At 29.4% G+C, this 17,887-nt stretch overlaps 3 protein-coding genes across 7 annotated transcripts; 2 read left to right on the plus strand and 1 right to left on the minus strand.

Annotated features, from left to right (window-relative positions):
• Nucleotides 1-85: 85 nt before the first annotated feature.
• On the plus strand, nucleotides 86-1,658 carry LOC113003646. Its single transcript, XM_026133970.2, has 2 exons — nucleotides 86-469; nucleotides 1,500-1,658. The coding sequence occupies exons 1-2, from the start codon at nucleotides 128-130 to the stop codon at nucleotides 1,656-1,658; spliced, it is 501 nt and encodes a 166-aa protein (XP_025989755.1). The 5' UTR covers nucleotides 86-127.
• LOC105207719 (protein arginine N-methyltransferase 7) lies at nucleotides 207-11,891 on the plus strand. 2 transcript variants are annotated; one of them, XM_011177323.3, is made up of 11 exons: nucleotides 236-442; nucleotides 1,500-1,654; nucleotides 2,004-2,260; nucleotides 2,968-3,117; nucleotides 4,617-4,838; nucleotides 4,903-5,132; nucleotides 5,886-6,015; nucleotides 6,087-6,316; nucleotides 7,195-7,750; nucleotides 8,315-8,475; nucleotides 9,517-11,609. In XM_011177323.3, exons 3-11 carry the CDS (start codon nucleotides 2,081-2,083, stop codon nucleotides 9,767-9,769), a joined length of 2,112 nt encoding a protein of 703 aa, XP_011175625.1. In that variant the 5' UTR covers nucleotides 236-442; nucleotides 1,500-1,654; nucleotides 2,004-2,080; the 3' UTR covers nucleotides 9,770-11,609. The 2 variants fall into 2 exon arrangements, with proteins under 2 accessions (XP_025989801.1, XP_011175625.1); XM_026134016.2 differs by lacking the exon at nucleotides 1,500-1,654 and having other exon boundaries at nucleotides 207-442; nucleotides 9,517-11,891.
• A 1,571-nt stretch (nucleotides 11,892-13,462) lies between these two features.
• Nucleotides 13,463-17,651, minus strand: LOC105207721 (tRNA-uridine aminocarboxypropyltransferase 2). Of its 4 annotated transcripts, none has more exons than XM_011177324.3 (5): nucleotides 17,214-17,650; nucleotides 16,862-17,023; nucleotides 16,326-16,506; nucleotides 15,721-15,923; nucleotides 13,463-14,583 (listed from the first exon to the last, which is right to left on the minus strand). In XM_011177324.3, the coding sequence occupies exons 1-5, from the start codon at nucleotides 17,294-17,296 to the stop codon at nucleotides 14,454-14,456; spliced, it is 759 nt and encodes a 252-aa protein (XP_011175626.1). In that variant the 5' UTR covers nucleotides 17,297-17,650; the 3' UTR covers nucleotides 13,463-14,453. The 4 variants fall into 4 exon arrangements, with proteins under 4 accessions (XP_011175626.1, XP_011175629.1, XP_011175627.1 ...); XM_011177327.3 differs by having other exon boundaries at nucleotides 14,440-14,583; nucleotides 15,725-15,923; XM_011177325.3 differs by lacking the exon at nucleotides 13,463-14,583 and adding an exon at nucleotides 14,728-15,303 and having other exon boundaries at nucleotides 15,725-15,923; nucleotides 17,214-17,651.
• Between the last annotated feature and the right edge of the window lie 236 nt (nucleotides 17,652-17,887).

Here is a 17,887-nt window from a genome sequence, read left to right on the forward strand (position 1 = left end):
GTTGTATCTATTTGGACTGCGTTCTGAAATTCACTGCCAGTACTGAAAAGCTATAGTATACGTAACGTAAACTATAGATTTTCAGTACTTACAGTAAATTTTGTAACACAGCCTTGGTGTCAGTGGCATGGAGCGGAAGCGTCTAAAATTTTCTCCCTGGCCGGCGTGTTTGGCTATTCGTGAGAATCACTTACCAGCCGATATTCCGTATATCCCGATTTTGATCGAGGATATATCTCGGTACGCGTCCTTACCCGATTACGCGGAAAATTGTATAAAGAGCGTACAAACGATCGGTGAGATTATACCCACTACCGCGCGAAATTCTTATTTACAAAGTATTTCGTCGGAACTCGAGGTGAGAATCACCCTTAGTTTAGAGGAGCTTCCTGCACACACTCTCTACTTCAAGGACCACAAGGGAAGGCATCTGTTTATATGGGTAAAGCAGTCTAGTCCTTTTCAAAAAGTTTGTCCTGTCAAATAGAACACAAAACTCTTGAATTTTTTAAAACGAAAATACAACAAAAAAGTATTTGCATATAAATACGTGGTTGTTACTAAATGCTTTACACAAGTTAGCTTTCTGAGTTAGTTTTCATTATTTTTAAAAATATGAAAAAATTTTTTAATGACTTACATGTACTTTAACATTTTAGTAGGTAATTGTCTAGAACAAGTATTTATTTAATAAAAATTGTACATAAATAGTATAACTACAATGTTATTGGTTCTCCAAAGAAAAGAAATTTGCAGGACAAAATTGTCGAATTGTGTGTATATAGCATTGAGATAATAGATATTTTTAAAAAAAATAGCAATCTTTATTTTTAGAAACATTTTTAATTCATGTATACATATAAGTATAAGTATGAAGCTAGAATACATATCACAAATTAATTTGGCAAGCAATTTAGCAGTATTGATGCTAAGATGCATCTATAATAGGAATCTTACAGATTAATAATACTGATCAGTAATATTACTAATATTGAATTAATAATATTAACAACTTAATGTATATCGGTATTTGTACAAATTAAAATTATTTCTATATCATGATTGTAGAATAATATTGACAAAAATATTGATACATTTTTTTCACACTTTTTATAATCATTGTACTCTGTCAATATCTCTATTACATAGTGGTGCTGAAGCTTGAGAATCAAAAAATTTAAATCATCAATATTCTATTAATAGACAACGAATATGTAGCGTGCAATTCACTAGAGATCATAAAAATTCACACATAAATTATTTTTAGACATCATAATCCATAACAGACTGGTATAGGTTTTCTCATCTTTATGATTGACATTTCCTTTAATTTCACTTATATAAATATTAAATGTTTTATAAAAATTTGTGTTATTTTATTTTATTGCCATTTTCTTTGGAGATATAAGCTCTTTTATAGAAGCAATTGTACTGTACCAATACTTTTGTTGTGTATACCAGTTTTTATGTATACTAGTTTTTTTCATATTTTTTTACAGGAAAAGTTTCGTATCTTTAAAGTTTTTGGAATGTTGGAACAGAGGAAAAATGAAGTTGTACTGGTAGCTTATAAACTACTAGCAGTCCAAGATGTACAAGGCAGCTTGAATACATTATCATTGTTGTCTTCAGCAGTTCGTCCCATGTATTACCAGTAAGATTTCACATAAGAGCTACATCCAGTGATTCCAGTGATAGAAAACCTATACTTATTAAAATTTTTATTTTTTTATCACAGAGATTATAGATTATTTTACAAAATAATTATTTATCTTATAAATTATATTTTATAATTTATAAGAAACCCAATATGGCTTACTTGCCATTTTGAATGGAACAAATAACACTATGTCATAGAGGCTGTCAATGTGACTTATTTGACTGTTTAATTTGTGTGTTCTAAACACATATATGTGTTTAAAATAATTTAAAATAATTAACAAAAATTTTTCTTTCCAAACTAGTATTATTTAAGTATAACTTAAAAGTATGACTTCTTGCAGGTATAAAGAGAAGTAGAGCAAAAGCATGTTTATTTAAATAAATCTTCTACCTTCCTGCATATATATTTCATTATTGGATGTTAAGAGCTGGTTTTACTGTAGTAAGAATATTATTTAATCGAAACATGAGTATATTTACACAATGCTTGAATCCTCTCACTGGTGTTGCCTCATGGGAGGAAAAAGATCAATATTATGATTATCATCAAGAAGTAGCTAGATCCGCCTTTGCAGACATGCTACACGACCATGAACGAGTTAGTATTTTGTTATATCACATTTTTAATATTTTTTTTATTCAGTAATAATTTTAAGATAGTATTCTAATCTAAAGCGCGAAAAGAATGGATTATTTTAGGGAATTTTTTTAACTTTAGAATCCCAATGCAATTGAATAATATATAGCTATTAGTATTGATATGTAAATTTTACGTTTAAGAAACTAGGAAAATGTAACAAAAAATGATAAGGGATTAGAATAGTCACTTTTCATAATCAACTTGTTAAGTAACAAATTAATTGACGAGTTATTTTTTTAATGAGTAATGCATAATGACAACTAGTTGCTTGTCAAAAGTGACTTCTCGACCATAGCATTACTATTACCGTTATGAAAAATTATAACGTCATTACCAAATTTATGAAAAAATAAAAGAAACGTCTTCCCTGCATTTTACATATACTATGTAAAAGTTGAAGTCAATAATTTCAGTAGTTTCTGAGAACTTGTGTCAGCTGAAAAATCTTGTTGTTTTTGTTTCTAAATTTATGTAACATAAAAATTGATAAACACTTAACCGTTTATAGATATTCACTAAGTATATACAATAGATGTGCAAAAACATAGAAGAATATGTGTGGCAGTTTTTCTTTAAAATCTCAAAAATGGGTCACTTTTTTGCGCTGCAGATTGGAATGCTTTTTTAAACAGTGAAATTAAAATATTTTATGTTTTGTTTCACAGAATGAGAAGTATTATGTTGCTCTCAAAGCTGCTATTGAAAAGAAACATCAAGCTGGTGAGGAAGCTAATGTTCTTGACATAGGCACTGGGACGGGCTTGTTGTCAATGATGGCTGCCAGATGTGGAGCAGATACAATAACGGCATGTGAGGTAAAAGAAGAAATTAATTTAATTTACAGAAATTTCTTTTAGAATTTACTCTCAAAATCATGATAGTGGTAAGATAACATAAACTTGAAGAAATTTACAATATTTTTAGTAAAATTTAGTAAACTTAAATTATTTTATAATATAAAATAGGCCGGTTAAATTTTATTAAAATCTTATAAAATTTTGCTAAAATTTATAGTAAAATTCTTCAAAATCCATATTATAAACTATTGTTAGTTTGAGAATAAATTCTAAGTGAAAAATTTTTTTGTGTGATTTTTGTTTAAAATTTGGTTAATAAAAGCAAAATATTTTTATTAAAAAATTTATATGTGGAAGACAAGATTAAGCAAAAAAAAATACTATAAAAAATTTAGTCAAATCAATTAATTAGTTTTTGAGATATTGTGAGCATAGATTTTGAATTATCTGGCTTTTGGAATGAAATGGAACTTATTTTTCTTTTTTCTAACGAAGGTACTTCTTTCCTAAATAAATCATTAGAAAACCATTAAAAATGAATGATGAACAATAATCATTTCTATTGTGATAGAAATTTATGCGAAAAAATTAAAAACGCTCTTATTTGAAAACTGATTAACTAATTACAAGTCATATATATATTTTACCCCAGCAAAAATCCCATAATATTAAAAATTCTGTAACATTTAAAATTCATTAATTTTTGTTGGATTTGAGTAAAGGACGATAGGTAAATTAGACTGATTTTCCTTCCCGCTCGTCTTTGGAATAATATGAATTTTTTTTGTAATTTTTGAGCTACACACAGAACCTTATTTTGATCTTTAAAAAATTTTAATTCATTAGATGTTAAAATCAGCATTTATGATATTGACGTCTGATATTTACGTCTTGTGTGATTTTATACATACTTTCAAGGTCTGTGCGCTGATAAATTTTTCAGTCTTGAAACAGTTTTTGAAAATAGTAATATCACAATATCAAATCGACAATTAATTTAATAATAATAAATGATACTAACAAGCATTATTATTAAATCCTTTTTTCTTTAAAAAACTGTGAGAAAAATGTTGCAAAAAAAATACCATCTCAGTCAGGGATCAAACTTGAGATCTCCCGTCTTTCCGAAGATATCTTGGTCGCTTTGACCATTGAAGCATATGGTGATATTTATCGAAGGCGTTATTTTTTGCAACAAATACTTTACCTTTAGTTTTTTTTTAAGAAGGAAGAGGCATTTTCCTATTGAAAAATTATCAAGAAAGGTCATATACGAGCTATTAAAGGAAAAAAAATATACATTTTGTTCTTATTTACCCAAAGCCAAAATTGTCTATTTTACCCATTGTCTTTTGATTTACATATTTCAGACAAGTAATACTTTAGGAAAATGCAAAAAACAAAAAATTGATTTCTTTAAGTTTTTTTCCAAGTTTTTAATCTATTATCTTCTTTAAGAGAAGAGAATTTTGAAATCTTTTTCAAAGGTGCAATTCATACGAAAAGATTTTATTTAGGCTTTCAAACCAATGGCCAATTGCGCTGCAAAAATAATAAAAGGGAATGGCTTCGAGGACCGAATCAAATTGATCCATAAACGTTCTACAAAGATAACAGTGGGCAAGGATGGCGATATGCCGAAACGTGCGAATATTCTAGTCACTGAAGTATTCGACACCGAGTTAATTGGCGAAGGGGCATTATCAACATTTCGTCATGCGCACGAAGTTCTTCTCGAGGTAACACTAAGCCTGCATATGATTTTGCTGATTCAAGATACGCTTACGGTCTTTACTTTATTAGCAAAACAGCATAGTTGTGCCACACAGAGGAACGGTATGGGCCCAAGTGGTTGAGAGTTCCAAAGTCTGCGCTTGGAACCGAGTGAAGCCTATTAAGAACGGAGAGATGTTGATTGACGCTCCACCGACTATCCAAGCATGCTCCGGTGCTGCGGCTGTGCACGATATGCAACTGTCGCGTCTTCCTCGCGATACTTTTGTGCCTTTACTGCCGGCACAGCCTATCTTCAGGTAACGATCTTATCTTTTTTTGGATTTTCTCATCTCTTTAACTAAGGAATACATATTTATCATTTAAAAAATTATTATCCAAAAACTATTATTTCCATTTTTAAATCTATTTCTTTGTCATCTCAATCAATTAATTATTATTGCGTTCACAACTTTAAGTGGATTTTAAATTAAAGAGTTTTCTTTATAAACATTTGCAACTCTAAATTTTTTACGTGATGTGATTGTCAGCTATATGTGCAACTTCTAAGATCACAGAGATTTCTGTCAACTCTTTCTTTAGTTTGGATTACGAATCAAAAAGTCTGTACATGGGATAAAATTTGAGATTTGTTAGTTACGAGTCCATTGCCCCCTACACAGAGCCACGCGACATTTCGTTTATTTTTATAATAATAAACACATTTGATATAATATATTTATCTAATTATTTTGAAATTTATTTTTATTTTCTGTTTTTCCTTCATCATATCTAAAAAGCATAAACTATGATTTGAACATTTTTAAATGTTCATTAAAAATTACAAGCAAAGTTATAAAAAAAAACTGACTTTTTCAAGCTGTAGTTAAAGAACTTATTCTCTCTCAGAAAGAGCTTATTCAAAAAAAGATTAAAAAAAAATTTAAGAAAAATTAATTTGAATATGTCGAGTAATGAGAAAAAGGAATATAAAGGTAGTTTTGCAATGTCACAATTGTATTTTATTCTTTAATAATAATTTTTAAATATATTGACTTTGAAAATATATTCAGGTTTGACTGGTCCGGTAAGGAACCTCTATTGAACAATGAAAAGGTATCGTTGCTTACACAACCACTAACAAGTGGGACTGCACATGCAATTTTTATGTGGTGGGACTTGAATATGGATACAGATAATCAGGTAACAATATATTTTTTATATATTATTTTTCTAGACATTTTTATTAATTTTATGCCATGCATCATTTTCAGGTGTTATTGAGTTGCGCACCTGTATGGGAGCATCCGAGCATACCTGATGATATGAAAAAAGATGCTTCGTGTTTGCAACAAATGGCAGATTCGATACCTTGGAGGGATCATTGGATGCAAGCTGTCTATTATCTTCCAGAAGAAATATCCATTACGTATGGCACTGAGGTCAACCTTATCGGTTATCACGATGAATATTCTTTCTGGTTTAAATTATTGAATGGACCTATGTAAGTTTTTGTTTATCTATAATATGTTTCAGTTTCGCATTTCACCTAATTTATACCGCTTTATTAGCTTCTTGTATTATTACTGATTAGAGTTGGATAATAACTAGTTAAAAAGTTAAAAATTAAATAAAATTAAAAAGTTAATAATTTTTAATTTATCTTAATGTTAAATGAGTTGATTTTTAACTTTATTTTTAATAACTGACTAGTTATTTTTAAAATGCATAAACGTTAACTTACTATTTTTTTTATAAGTTACAAATTTACCTATGTAAAAGTAAAAAATACATTTCTGTAAAAAATATTCCTTTTTCATTTTATATAAACTTAATTTATAAATAACATATTAAATTTATATTTGATCTATATCGTAATTGTGTTGTTTTTTAGTCAATTTTAACAAATTACGACATTCTCTGGATATAAATGCTTTTCAAAATCAACTTTTAATTTAACGCAACAGAATTAATTTTTTGTTCATGCAATTTTTAACGTAATTGATTTTAAACTATTAACTTTAACTTAATTTAGTTTATAGTTTCAAAAAAATATTAATTTATTTAACCCCATTACTTTTCAAAATAATATTTGAAAATAATTTAAATTATGTACTATATTAGGACACAGAATTTATTTACTTCAGCTTGCATATTAAGGAGTTTACAATATAAAACTTAATGAAATACATCCATTCACTTCTTGAATAACTAAAACTTAGTAATTCTTATGTCATTCTTATTACATTATAATAATAATACAAAAGTCTTATTTTACTTTCTAACTGTTTTTATTACCTTTCTTTTCAATTCTTCAAGTCTCTTTCCATACTTATGTATACGTCTGCTATATTAAAATAAAAAGAAAAATTTCTTTTACAGAGATGAGATTCCCGATTGTCAGAGACCCGAGTGTAATTGCTGGGCACATATCGCGTACTCGCGGACGCGTATCGGACAATTAAACGACACAATTCGCAATCAGAGATATCTACAGGCCTTACGGAAGAAGATCACTCCGAACAGCGTTTGTCTTTGCGTTTCGGACGGTTGCTTGTTAGCTCTCGCAGTTGCGAGATTAGGCGCAAAGGTGTTTCTCTTGGAACAAAATTTTCTGTCGCGTAGAACCATGGAGATGTTTGTACAGGCGAATGGGCTCTTCGATCGTGTAAAAATCATTGAGTCAGTCGATGGTCTGCCGGAGGCGAGCGAAATTGATTTCATCTTTGGCGAGCCGTACTTTCTGAGCTCCATCGTACCTTGGGAGAATCTACGATTTTGGTATCTCGCCTCCCAATATCCATCAAGTATCGCAAGGATGCCGGTCACGGCGACGATCAGGGCCGCCGCTGTTGAATTCAAGGATTTGCAAAAAATAAGAGCCCCTCTTGGCACCTGTGAAGGCTTCGATCTCTCATCCTTTGACAGACTTATTCAAGTTGGTTTCATTAGTTTATTCTCACTTCATATCATTTATTATAGTAAAGAGAAATTGTCAAACGTAAACAGTAATTAATGAAAAAATTTAAAAATGAGATAGTAAAGTTAGAAAGTTAATAACTTTAACTCAGTTAATTTCACAAATTACTTTTTTTTTCAACTAGTTATTTTTAAAACACATCTTAGCTATTAATTTTTTTTCTTAAATTAATGATTTACCTATGTAAATAAAACAAACTGTAAAATATACATTCTCAAACAATATTTCTTGATTATTTCATGTAAAATTAATGTATAAATAAAATATTAAATTTATTTGATTTATATTGTAATTGTTTTGCTGTTTTAAAAAATTACGACATTTTAATTGATATAAATAAAATTTTTTTAAATTTATTTTAATTTAATCTTAATGCAACTTTTAACTGAGTTATTTTTTTTTGTTTCTAATGTAGTTTTTAACATACCGAAGTTAATTTTGCAAGTCATTAACTTTTAACTTAATTTAGTTTAAAAAGAAATATTAACTTATCTCATCCTGCAAATTGTATTCTATTTTCAGATGTCTAGTGAGAAGACTGATAATCCTGTTGAAGCGCAACCACTTTGGGAGTATCCTTGCAAAGCATTATCTTCATCTTTTGACATCATAAAGCTTGATTTAACGCGAAACGTGAATTTCGACGAGCGTAAGAGAATAACAGGAGAGATTCCGATTTTAGAGTAAATGTTATTTATGTTATTAAGTAGATGCTGTTTTTACAGAAAAAAATAATGCCCATACAGCACCGAAAAATTATAGAAACATTATATAAATCTTACATTGAAACAGTGTAATATTGCATGGATATGTTGCGAAATGTTTCTGCAATGTTATTCAAACTTTATATCTATGCGTCAAAATATTTTTTTATACAACAAAATTATTGAAATATCAACATTATGTATCTCTCCAAGATTTTATTATTAAATCAATTTATATGCATGCTGATGAGGACTCTGTGAAGTCGAGACATCGTACATCGTACATTTATTGTTACAGATTAAAAACATATTATTTTAATATCTAATTGTATGCTCGTTTTGTTTGATCTTTTTATACATTGTTTATTACAATATATTATTTTTTTATTAAGTCATACGAGCTGTTATTAAATTTGTTAATATATAGATTTTGTATTGAGAGTAAAAAGGTAAACTCGGAAACAGAAATGCCTTCTTACAAGAAGGTACACACATATCGCAGCACATTTTATACATGTTTTAATGCCTGAGAATTTTATAATATTTCTACAACATTGCTGAAACATTTTGGCGAAATATTGGTACTGCATGTCTCTGAAATGTCTCTGAAATGTCTCTGTAATATTACATTGCAACGTTGTTTGCAATGTTGCGTTTTTGAAATGTTAGTAATGTTACTGGAAGCGCGCTTCAGTAACTGTAGTAGTCGTAGGATGCCTAGAATGTGCGATCAAGGAATGGGAATAAAGTTTAGGTAGAAAAAGACGCACAATTTGTTGCACCGTGCGTTCTCACATTCGTGTACGTATGCGTATAAAGCGTAGATCTGTTTGTTTCATTTCCTCGTTCTTCTTTCAAATTCCTTCACACATTTGTTTAACAAATCGTGTGTCCTTCTACCTGAGCTTTACCCCTCTCAAAAACCCGGGGATCACGCAGTTTAGATATCCTGTGTCTATGGTAACTGTATGGGTGTTTAAGCGTTAGAATTCGAGAAAATAAATGTGTCTTGTTTTACAGCAGCGGCACTTGTAATGGCGTCGCTATATGGGTGGATTGGCAATTGGACTCGGATTTATCAATATCTTGTGGTCCAATTGAAGAAATAGTGCCTGGCAAGCGTGTAACCTGGGATCCATATACGAGGCAAGGTGTACACTTGTTTCGCAAAGTATCCAATGTTACGAAAGAAAGCACACTTTCGTGGTCTTTTATTTTCGTCCCACAAAATGGCGAAGTAGAGTTTGAGTTTAATATATTAACGAACGATTGATTGTATCAATAAACAGTTTGTTTGTGTTTATTTAAAAATATGTTAATGTTGATTTTTTTTTGTATCGTAGAATGTTTCAAATATTAAGCAATAAAATTATGAAAACAAAATTACGATACGAAAAATGATACCAAAATTATACTTTTATATAGAAATATATTTTAAGGAATCTTTCTATTTCAGAGACTCGTAAAAAGAAATGATATCTTTTTCTTTTTAAATTTTTTTAAATTATAATATTTGAAGAATGTGTCTTCTAAATTTTATTTAAATTCGCGAAATTGATTAAGTTACAAGATAAAAAGAGCAATTTCGTGATCCTAAAATGGCTGTCCGACGGTAAATGCTTAGAAAAGGATACACAATTATTGTGTAAGAAACCGAGAAAAAGAAAATGAAAGAGGTAATCAATTTATTAAAGAAGAGATCTTTTGCCAGTCAATATCCTGATAACACAGAAAAGTTTCTGCAACGTTGCAGGGATTTAACATTGAAACCATTACGTTAAGTAATGTCTGAAACTTCTCTACAATGCAGCAATGCTAAAAATGTTTGCTTCAGTGTGCAAGAAACGTTTCTGAAATATTAAAGAAATTATTCTGTAAGGTTGCTGCAATATCCTCTCTGATTTCATTTGCAACATATTTGTTTTACGCTTAAAGATGTACAATATTTATAATTAACATATAACTTATTCTGTATTTTTACATGTTAATTATAAATGTACATCTTTTAAGACGGGTGTATTAATCTATCTCTTTGACGTTAAGAATTTATACAAGACTTCTGTACACGTGCTGATGTGTACCATCCCAGTGAACACTTCAGTAACGATATGCGTACGCATTTATTGAGAGATTTCGTAAAATTTACATTTGTGTAACGTTGCAAAATACTATATTGTAAGAATTAAAACTTCATATATAAGGTTTTAATATAAAATAGTTGCAGAAATATTGCAACAAAAATGTTCCAACGAACTAACGAAAAATGGCAATACCGATCGTAAAGTAGTTCTTAGTGCTCAATAATTTTTTAAATAAATTTACAAACATTACAAGATTTCCAAACTGCGCGCCGAATGTTTTTAATGTACTTAAAACACAGTTTTTTTAGAATTCCGAGTGTAATATCACGAAATTAATTGCTTAATTTAATTATTTTTTTACTTGTACGCATCTCTACTATTCCTCCCTAGTCCTAAAATGTTTCAAAAAGAATGGTCTCAGAAACATTACAAATGTAATGATACACAATTGAGATGTTGAAAAGTCCCTGCAACATAATTGAAACTTTCTGTGCTATCAGGGTAGTGTGTTCGACAATTTTATCAATCAGCGTCCTCTTGATATCAGTGAAGAAATCATTTAATCTATCTACGAAAATTTATCGAAGAAAAAGAATACTCAAAATAACGAAAATTTTAATGCCACTAAGTAATTAGCTAATTGCTCCGAAGCATATTTATCGCGCATCAAAAATCGTTGACATAGTAACATTTAAAATAATATATATATATATATATATATATATATATATATATATATACATATACACATATATAAATAATAGAGAGCCAATCGCTTGCGAATAGCTTGTCTTGAGCGGCTGTTAAGCTTGCAGAAAGTATTTTTTATTGCATAAGACTCTTAATAGAATGACTAATTTATAATTTTTTACGACAATGTTTTATAACTTGAATCTTAAATTTTTGTCTTTAATAATACACAATAACTGTTTTGTGTCTCAAGTCTTCGTTCAAAAACTACCACTTTTTAGCAAAGGGATCTTATATTGGCAAGTGATTTTACAGCACAATACTCGATCACATACCGCAAAAGGAATGAAGGATGTCATCTGTGGATTAGGCTGAGAAAATCTCCCTGCGGTTTATTCATTAGATCTAATCCCGTCGGATTATCACTTATTTCGATCGCTCCACATCATCTAGCTGATAAAAATAGTTGATCAACTATCAAATCAAAATTATTAGTTTTTTTTCGCGGGAACATTCGTCAACTGCCCGATAAATGGAGTAAAATCAACGAAAATAATGAAAATTATTTTGAACATTTAACTTGTACTTGACTTTTTGTGAATAAACTTTGAGTTTTATGAAAAACCATTGAATTAACTTGTTCTCCTAGTTTAAAACTTGAGATACAATTATTGTACGTTAGATAGTAAAGATAAAGACTTAAACATAAAACATTGTCTTGAAATTGTAAATTAGTTATTCTGCTAAGAGCCTAAGAAAGTAAATTCGACGCTATTGTTAAATACTATACTATAGCTTGATGTAATGAATGTAATATATGTCACATTTGCTGAACTCTCAACAAGTCCATGTTACATCGCAGTTTGGAAACCATAACAGGCAATTTTTTTCTTTTAAATGTGGAATGGAGAGACAATTTTTATTATACAACAAATTAAATAGAAGATGGACCAAGACGGTCACAACAAGATCTTGGTATAAGATTTTCGATCTTTTGAAAATTAACTAAAACAGTATTATGTGATAATTTATTTTCAAAAAAACTGTTTGAAATCGAAAGTAACAGCGCTTACCGAATGAATTGAAAGTTGTATATAAAAGTCACATATGAAATATTATTTCAGCATTAAGATTTTTCTGTAGTCGTCTTGGTGCATTTTCTAATTAATTTGTTGTATATAAATCACGATCTTAAATCTTTATTAAATTTTTATTGCATATTTTTTATATCATATTAATGTCAATATTTTTTTAAATAGGATTATTTAATTTTTTCCATATAATTTAATTCTTTTAGAGCTATGTTACACATATAACTTAAAATCAAATTATGACAATTTTGTTTATGAAATATTTTATACTTTAATGTATTTTGACAAATGATATATCTACTGGATATCCCACCACTATCGCTTTTCCTCTTAAAGACATTTTTGAGGTGATTTAGAGATGAATATCCTAATACAAAAATCGAAGCTATAGTACTTTTCGAATTATAACCGATTAAAGTTTACCAATTGTAACCAATTTTCTTTTTAAGCATCGTAGACACAGGATACATGAAATTAGCTAATTTAAAGAAATGTCAAATATGATAGCTTCCTTCTTCTAAATAAATCTTGTGTAGTCAGATATTACCAATATATTCCATCTTATAAGATTTGTTAAAAACTTATTAACATTTACAAAACATTTATTCAAATAATTAATGAATATTATTATTAAAGAATGTAAAAAAAATAATGAAAGAATTTTATTATTGTCACATATGTAATTTTAATTTTGTTATTGAAAACAAAGGTTTTTTCTCATTTTTATCATTTTAAGCTATGGTTATGCCTAAAGACTCGAAATTTAGCTGCTAACTTGATAAATTTTAATCGCTTATAATTTGAAAAGTATTATAGCTTCGACATTTGTGCATTAAGATTTTCGTCTATAAGTTATTTCAGGAATACATCTTTAAGAGGAAATGCGTAGTGATGGGACATCGTATATATGCCTATGTAGAAATAAATATCTTGTAAAATTCAATTTTGAATTTTGATCTGATTTAAATATCTATTAGTTGATTATTTTAAGGCCCTTTGCACTCGAGGCCTTTTTCGCTCGAACCAGCAACTCGAGACGATTTTGGTTATATTAGGAAAGTATTTTACAGGTACTTAAAATCATTTTATACTCAGACAAACATATACAAATAATAAAATTTCATCAATTTATTTTTACATTGAATACAACAAAATCTGTTAAATATTATACTCTATAATTAGTTTTCCAGCCGGGCGCCGCAGTGGCGCCGCTCGAATGCAAAGGGTTAATATTATTTACAAATATTTGAACTTAATTATTTTTAATGAGACAGAAACGGGTAGAAAAGACATATATGAAAGTTGATGTGTCAAAATAGGTATATACAATAAAAAAGAGGTCTAAAGAGAATACAAAAAATAAATACGCAAAAGATTAAAATGTATGTCTACGGTTATAAATTAGTTTTCAAAATATAAAAATAATAGATACAAAATAATTAAAATTGTAAAGTTAAAAAATATATTTATTACTTTATTTATTATTAAAAAGAGAAGCAGGAATATGTACACCTGATCTTTTCTTTAAATTATTGTTATATGTATATTGATATTTTATTATATAGTTATATTGTATATTGTTATATAAAAATAGTATATAGAATCGCTCAAATGTTAATTGAAATAAATAATACTTTTATTGTGAGAATTTGATTTATTAAACATAATCCCGTACGAAGGTAATTTGAAGATAAACTTGGTTTGATATTAAAGATAGTTTAGTTTCATAGGGTACTTTGGTTTTTAAATTCAACACACTTCTCCCAATGTTTTTCCAGGTTCTTGATTTTTTCTCGGAAGTGAGTTAGGTCCTCCAAATAGTCGTTTATGATTTCTATCTTCATTCGATCCAAATTTTTTTTCTAGCCAGGATAATTTTGAATTTCTAGATGTAATTTCCTATTTCTTTAAGTCCTAATCTAGATGCTGCTTTAAAGTTTGCTCTATAACTGTGAATAGAAAATTTATTAAAATTCGCCCTAATACATTATCCTGTGTTTCTTTTCATTTTTACATTACAACACATTTGATATAAAGTTCATAAAAGTTCATATATTTATTTTTTATCTATCTAATTTTTAAATATATATTAATATTAGGAGGTATTATCCGGTAATATACGTAATTGCTTAGCAAGTCTTTTGCCAATTAATTTGGGATAAGCTTTCTGTTTGATAAGAAACTCCTTGCTTTGGTGTGTTACCGCGCCATTTTCTAGTTGAAACCTGAAGAAAGAAACAACTTTAAACTTCTTGTGTCTAATCCGTATAAACAATATAAACTAATTTTTAAATTATAATTATTTGGTAAAATAATTACTTGTGTTGATTATTATATGATTTATTTCTTTATTTTTTTCTTTTTCAATTATATTTCAAATTATAGAGAAAAGTCACCGGTATACTACTTATTTTATTTTTAAATAATATTTCTTGAACAAAAGCTAAAAACAAAATAAAAAAATAAATGCAAAAGAAGCGTTCCGTTATTCACTTCGAGTACTAAAAATCTATGATATATGTAATGTGAATTATAGATTTTTAATACTCACAGTGAATTTTGAAATGCAACCAAACTAGAAAGTGTCTTCTATCAGACGGTACAATATTACTTTATATCTTGTAATAATTAACGTTTTTACAACATAAAAAGAGTGTCTGAGAAATTAAGCTCCAAAACTGACACACTAGACAATAATGGTAGAATTCACAGCCCTGTAGTGAAGGAGCTATGAAATAAATTGATAAATAAATGCACCCATTCAATACTATGATTGCTCCTTGAACGATTAAGCAGCAATTTAATATAATTGCTTGGATCTAAAGGTAAGAATTATAACTGCTGTTTAGCTGCTCAGTAAGCGATGGTAGTACTGAATTCACCCATTGTCTGATCTCACGATGTATCGGTTTACGCTGCACAGCAATTTTATGTATCAAACTGCACTACAAGAAAAATATGAAAGACAAAAATAAAACACTTTTAGGAAGCTACAAATGTGTATAATGATCTAACATTTATTAATACAGTCTCGTTTAATATTTTGTTGACATTTTGCTGCCAACTTGTTAAAAAATCTTACAAGTTGCCAACAAAGTGAACTCTCACTTGATGCAGTTTAAAAAAAAAAAAAAAAAAAAAAAACTGACAATGAGTACAGCAACTTTACAGCTGCAATAATTGTAAAAAATGTATGATTATGGCAATTTTTAGCAGAAGCTTGTTGTGGAAGCTTTGCTCAATATTAAAAGTAAAAAATATTATTTCAACAATAAGGAGAGCTATATCAGTATTGGCGACTTTCCTCTAATTTATTCTAAAAAAAACTTTATACAAATAATGGTTATTTAAAAAAGACTTACCTACATAAATAATGCAGTGGACCTAACATCTTCTCTCTTAATTCGGGATCACCTTCGAGAATCGAAAGTGCACTCGCGCCCGTTTCCAATGTTGAAAGACAGCCTTCCGTCGGTTGTGTCCTAATCACATATTCACTGGCGGGCACACCGATTAGTTTGCAAGCCCGCAAAAAATACAGAGCCGGACTTGAGTGATATATTGCCTGTAGGGTAATAGTAAATATTAAAAAATCAGATAATTTGTTACAATGTCTCGTTTTATCATATAGTATTCTTTTCAAATGTCTAAATTAGTAATTATATGTATAGTGTTATAAACCAAGACTGTGCCACACATTTCAAGATTAAATTAATAATTAAGTTATAAGATTGTTAATATATCTGACTTGATTGATAGAATAATGATATATTTATATTACAAATTAAAGAATTTTCACTATTTCAGGTAAAATCTAAATTTTTGATGATCCATAGATTATTGATACATAGATATACATAAATCTAATTTATGTAGTTTATTCTACATGATAATGTAAATTTATATTTTATATCTAACCCTAATTTAAATATCATGATATTTATCGATGTCGTCATTGATGATTTACTTTTGCTTGCGGCCACGTTCCATCCAATAAAATCAAGTTATATGCCTTTTGTTCATTAATCCCGACTGGATCCAGTGTGTCCAGAGCAACAGCGCCAGGTGATGGATATAATAAAATGGTATTCTTGTCATTCAGTATCTCTGCTAGGCCTTCATGCTTAGGCAGTGGAAACTTTTTTCCCCTTAAAAAAACAGAATTCATTTTCCATAGTCTTATTCAATCAAAGGGTTCCTATAAAAACTAAACAAGTCTAAAAAGTTTAATTTCAGGGTAAGTAATTCATTATTTTTATGAAGTTAGTTACTTTTTTTTCTGCAACTATAACTTAGGTATATTTTTTTGATAATTATCTAAAGGACAGCTACTTGAAAAAAAACTGTTCTTTAGAATAAAGAATGTATGGTCACTGTATACATAATTCGCTCAATACAAGAATACACACACACACACACACACACACAGAGAGAGAGAGAGAGAGAGAGAGAGAGAGAGAGAGAGAGAGAGATATCTAGTTGAAGTAATTGTGCTTTTTCCACCTGAAAATTAGGCACTTCCCCGATTCCAATGCCAATGTGAGCATCGGCACCGTTCGCAGACAACGTTTTGCTTCCGCCGGATGCTGCAAGATTATTATTCTCGACGCTGGATTCAGACGCTGCTTCGGCAGACCTGGACACCAGCATACCTGCACAGGTCTTCTACAAAAGTACACATATTATTAGTATGGTTAATAAAATCATATTGTTTTGAAAACAACAAAATATTGTATTCCGTTTTTTTTTGCTTAAAACACAATGTTTTGATTTAATCAGTATTTAAAAAAAAACATTAAAACAAAAATATGTAGAGATGTTATTGTAATGTTGATTTAAATTGTTTGGCACTTGCTTGCATTGTTGACATTTGTCCCTTGTTTCAGGGGGATCGGCAGGAATGTTCGCTAATTCACGCCATACATTATCTTCGTTCATTATAACAAACAATTCATAAAAACTCCGGATTATCTAACGATCTTTTACGTATTCGTTGGTGATAATAGTCAATCCACGCGGTCGTAGCGGTGATAACAAGTGTCAAGTCTCGTGATCACCGTACATCGATATCGTAACATTTATAGCGATAAATTCGTATCGAGTTGCGTCAAACATAGAATACATAAGCGAAAAGGAAGATTTACAGCGAAAAAATAACGACGATACACATTAGTATGAAAAATAAATCGAGAGAAAGTTAAGAAGCACGAGGTTAAGATAGGTTAGGAACGTCAGAGGTTAGATAATGGCTGTGTTCCGATATAACTGCCAGTACTGGCAGTGGTGAAAAATCCGTTCCGTTATTGGTACGCAGCGCACTGCGACAGCATCTAGTAACATCAATGACGTCATGAATGGTAGCCATATTGCCACTGTGACTACTGCAGCTTCCAAGGTGAGGTAGCTACAGTGCAATATGGCTACTATGCTGTTCCGAAATACGATGCTATAGCAGTGCTGGCAGTAATGCAGTAATATTGGAACAGTTGTGACAGTGTACTGTCATGACGTCACATTTACTGCACTGCC

This window comes from Solenopsis invicta, chromosome 14 (assembly GCF_016802725.1).
Source record: "Solenopsis invicta isolate M01_SB chromosome 14, UNIL_Sinv_3.0, whole genome shotgun sequence".
In the NCBI taxonomy this organism is placed as follows: Eukaryota; Metazoa; Arthropoda; class Insecta; order Hymenoptera; family Formicidae; genus Solenopsis; species Solenopsis invicta.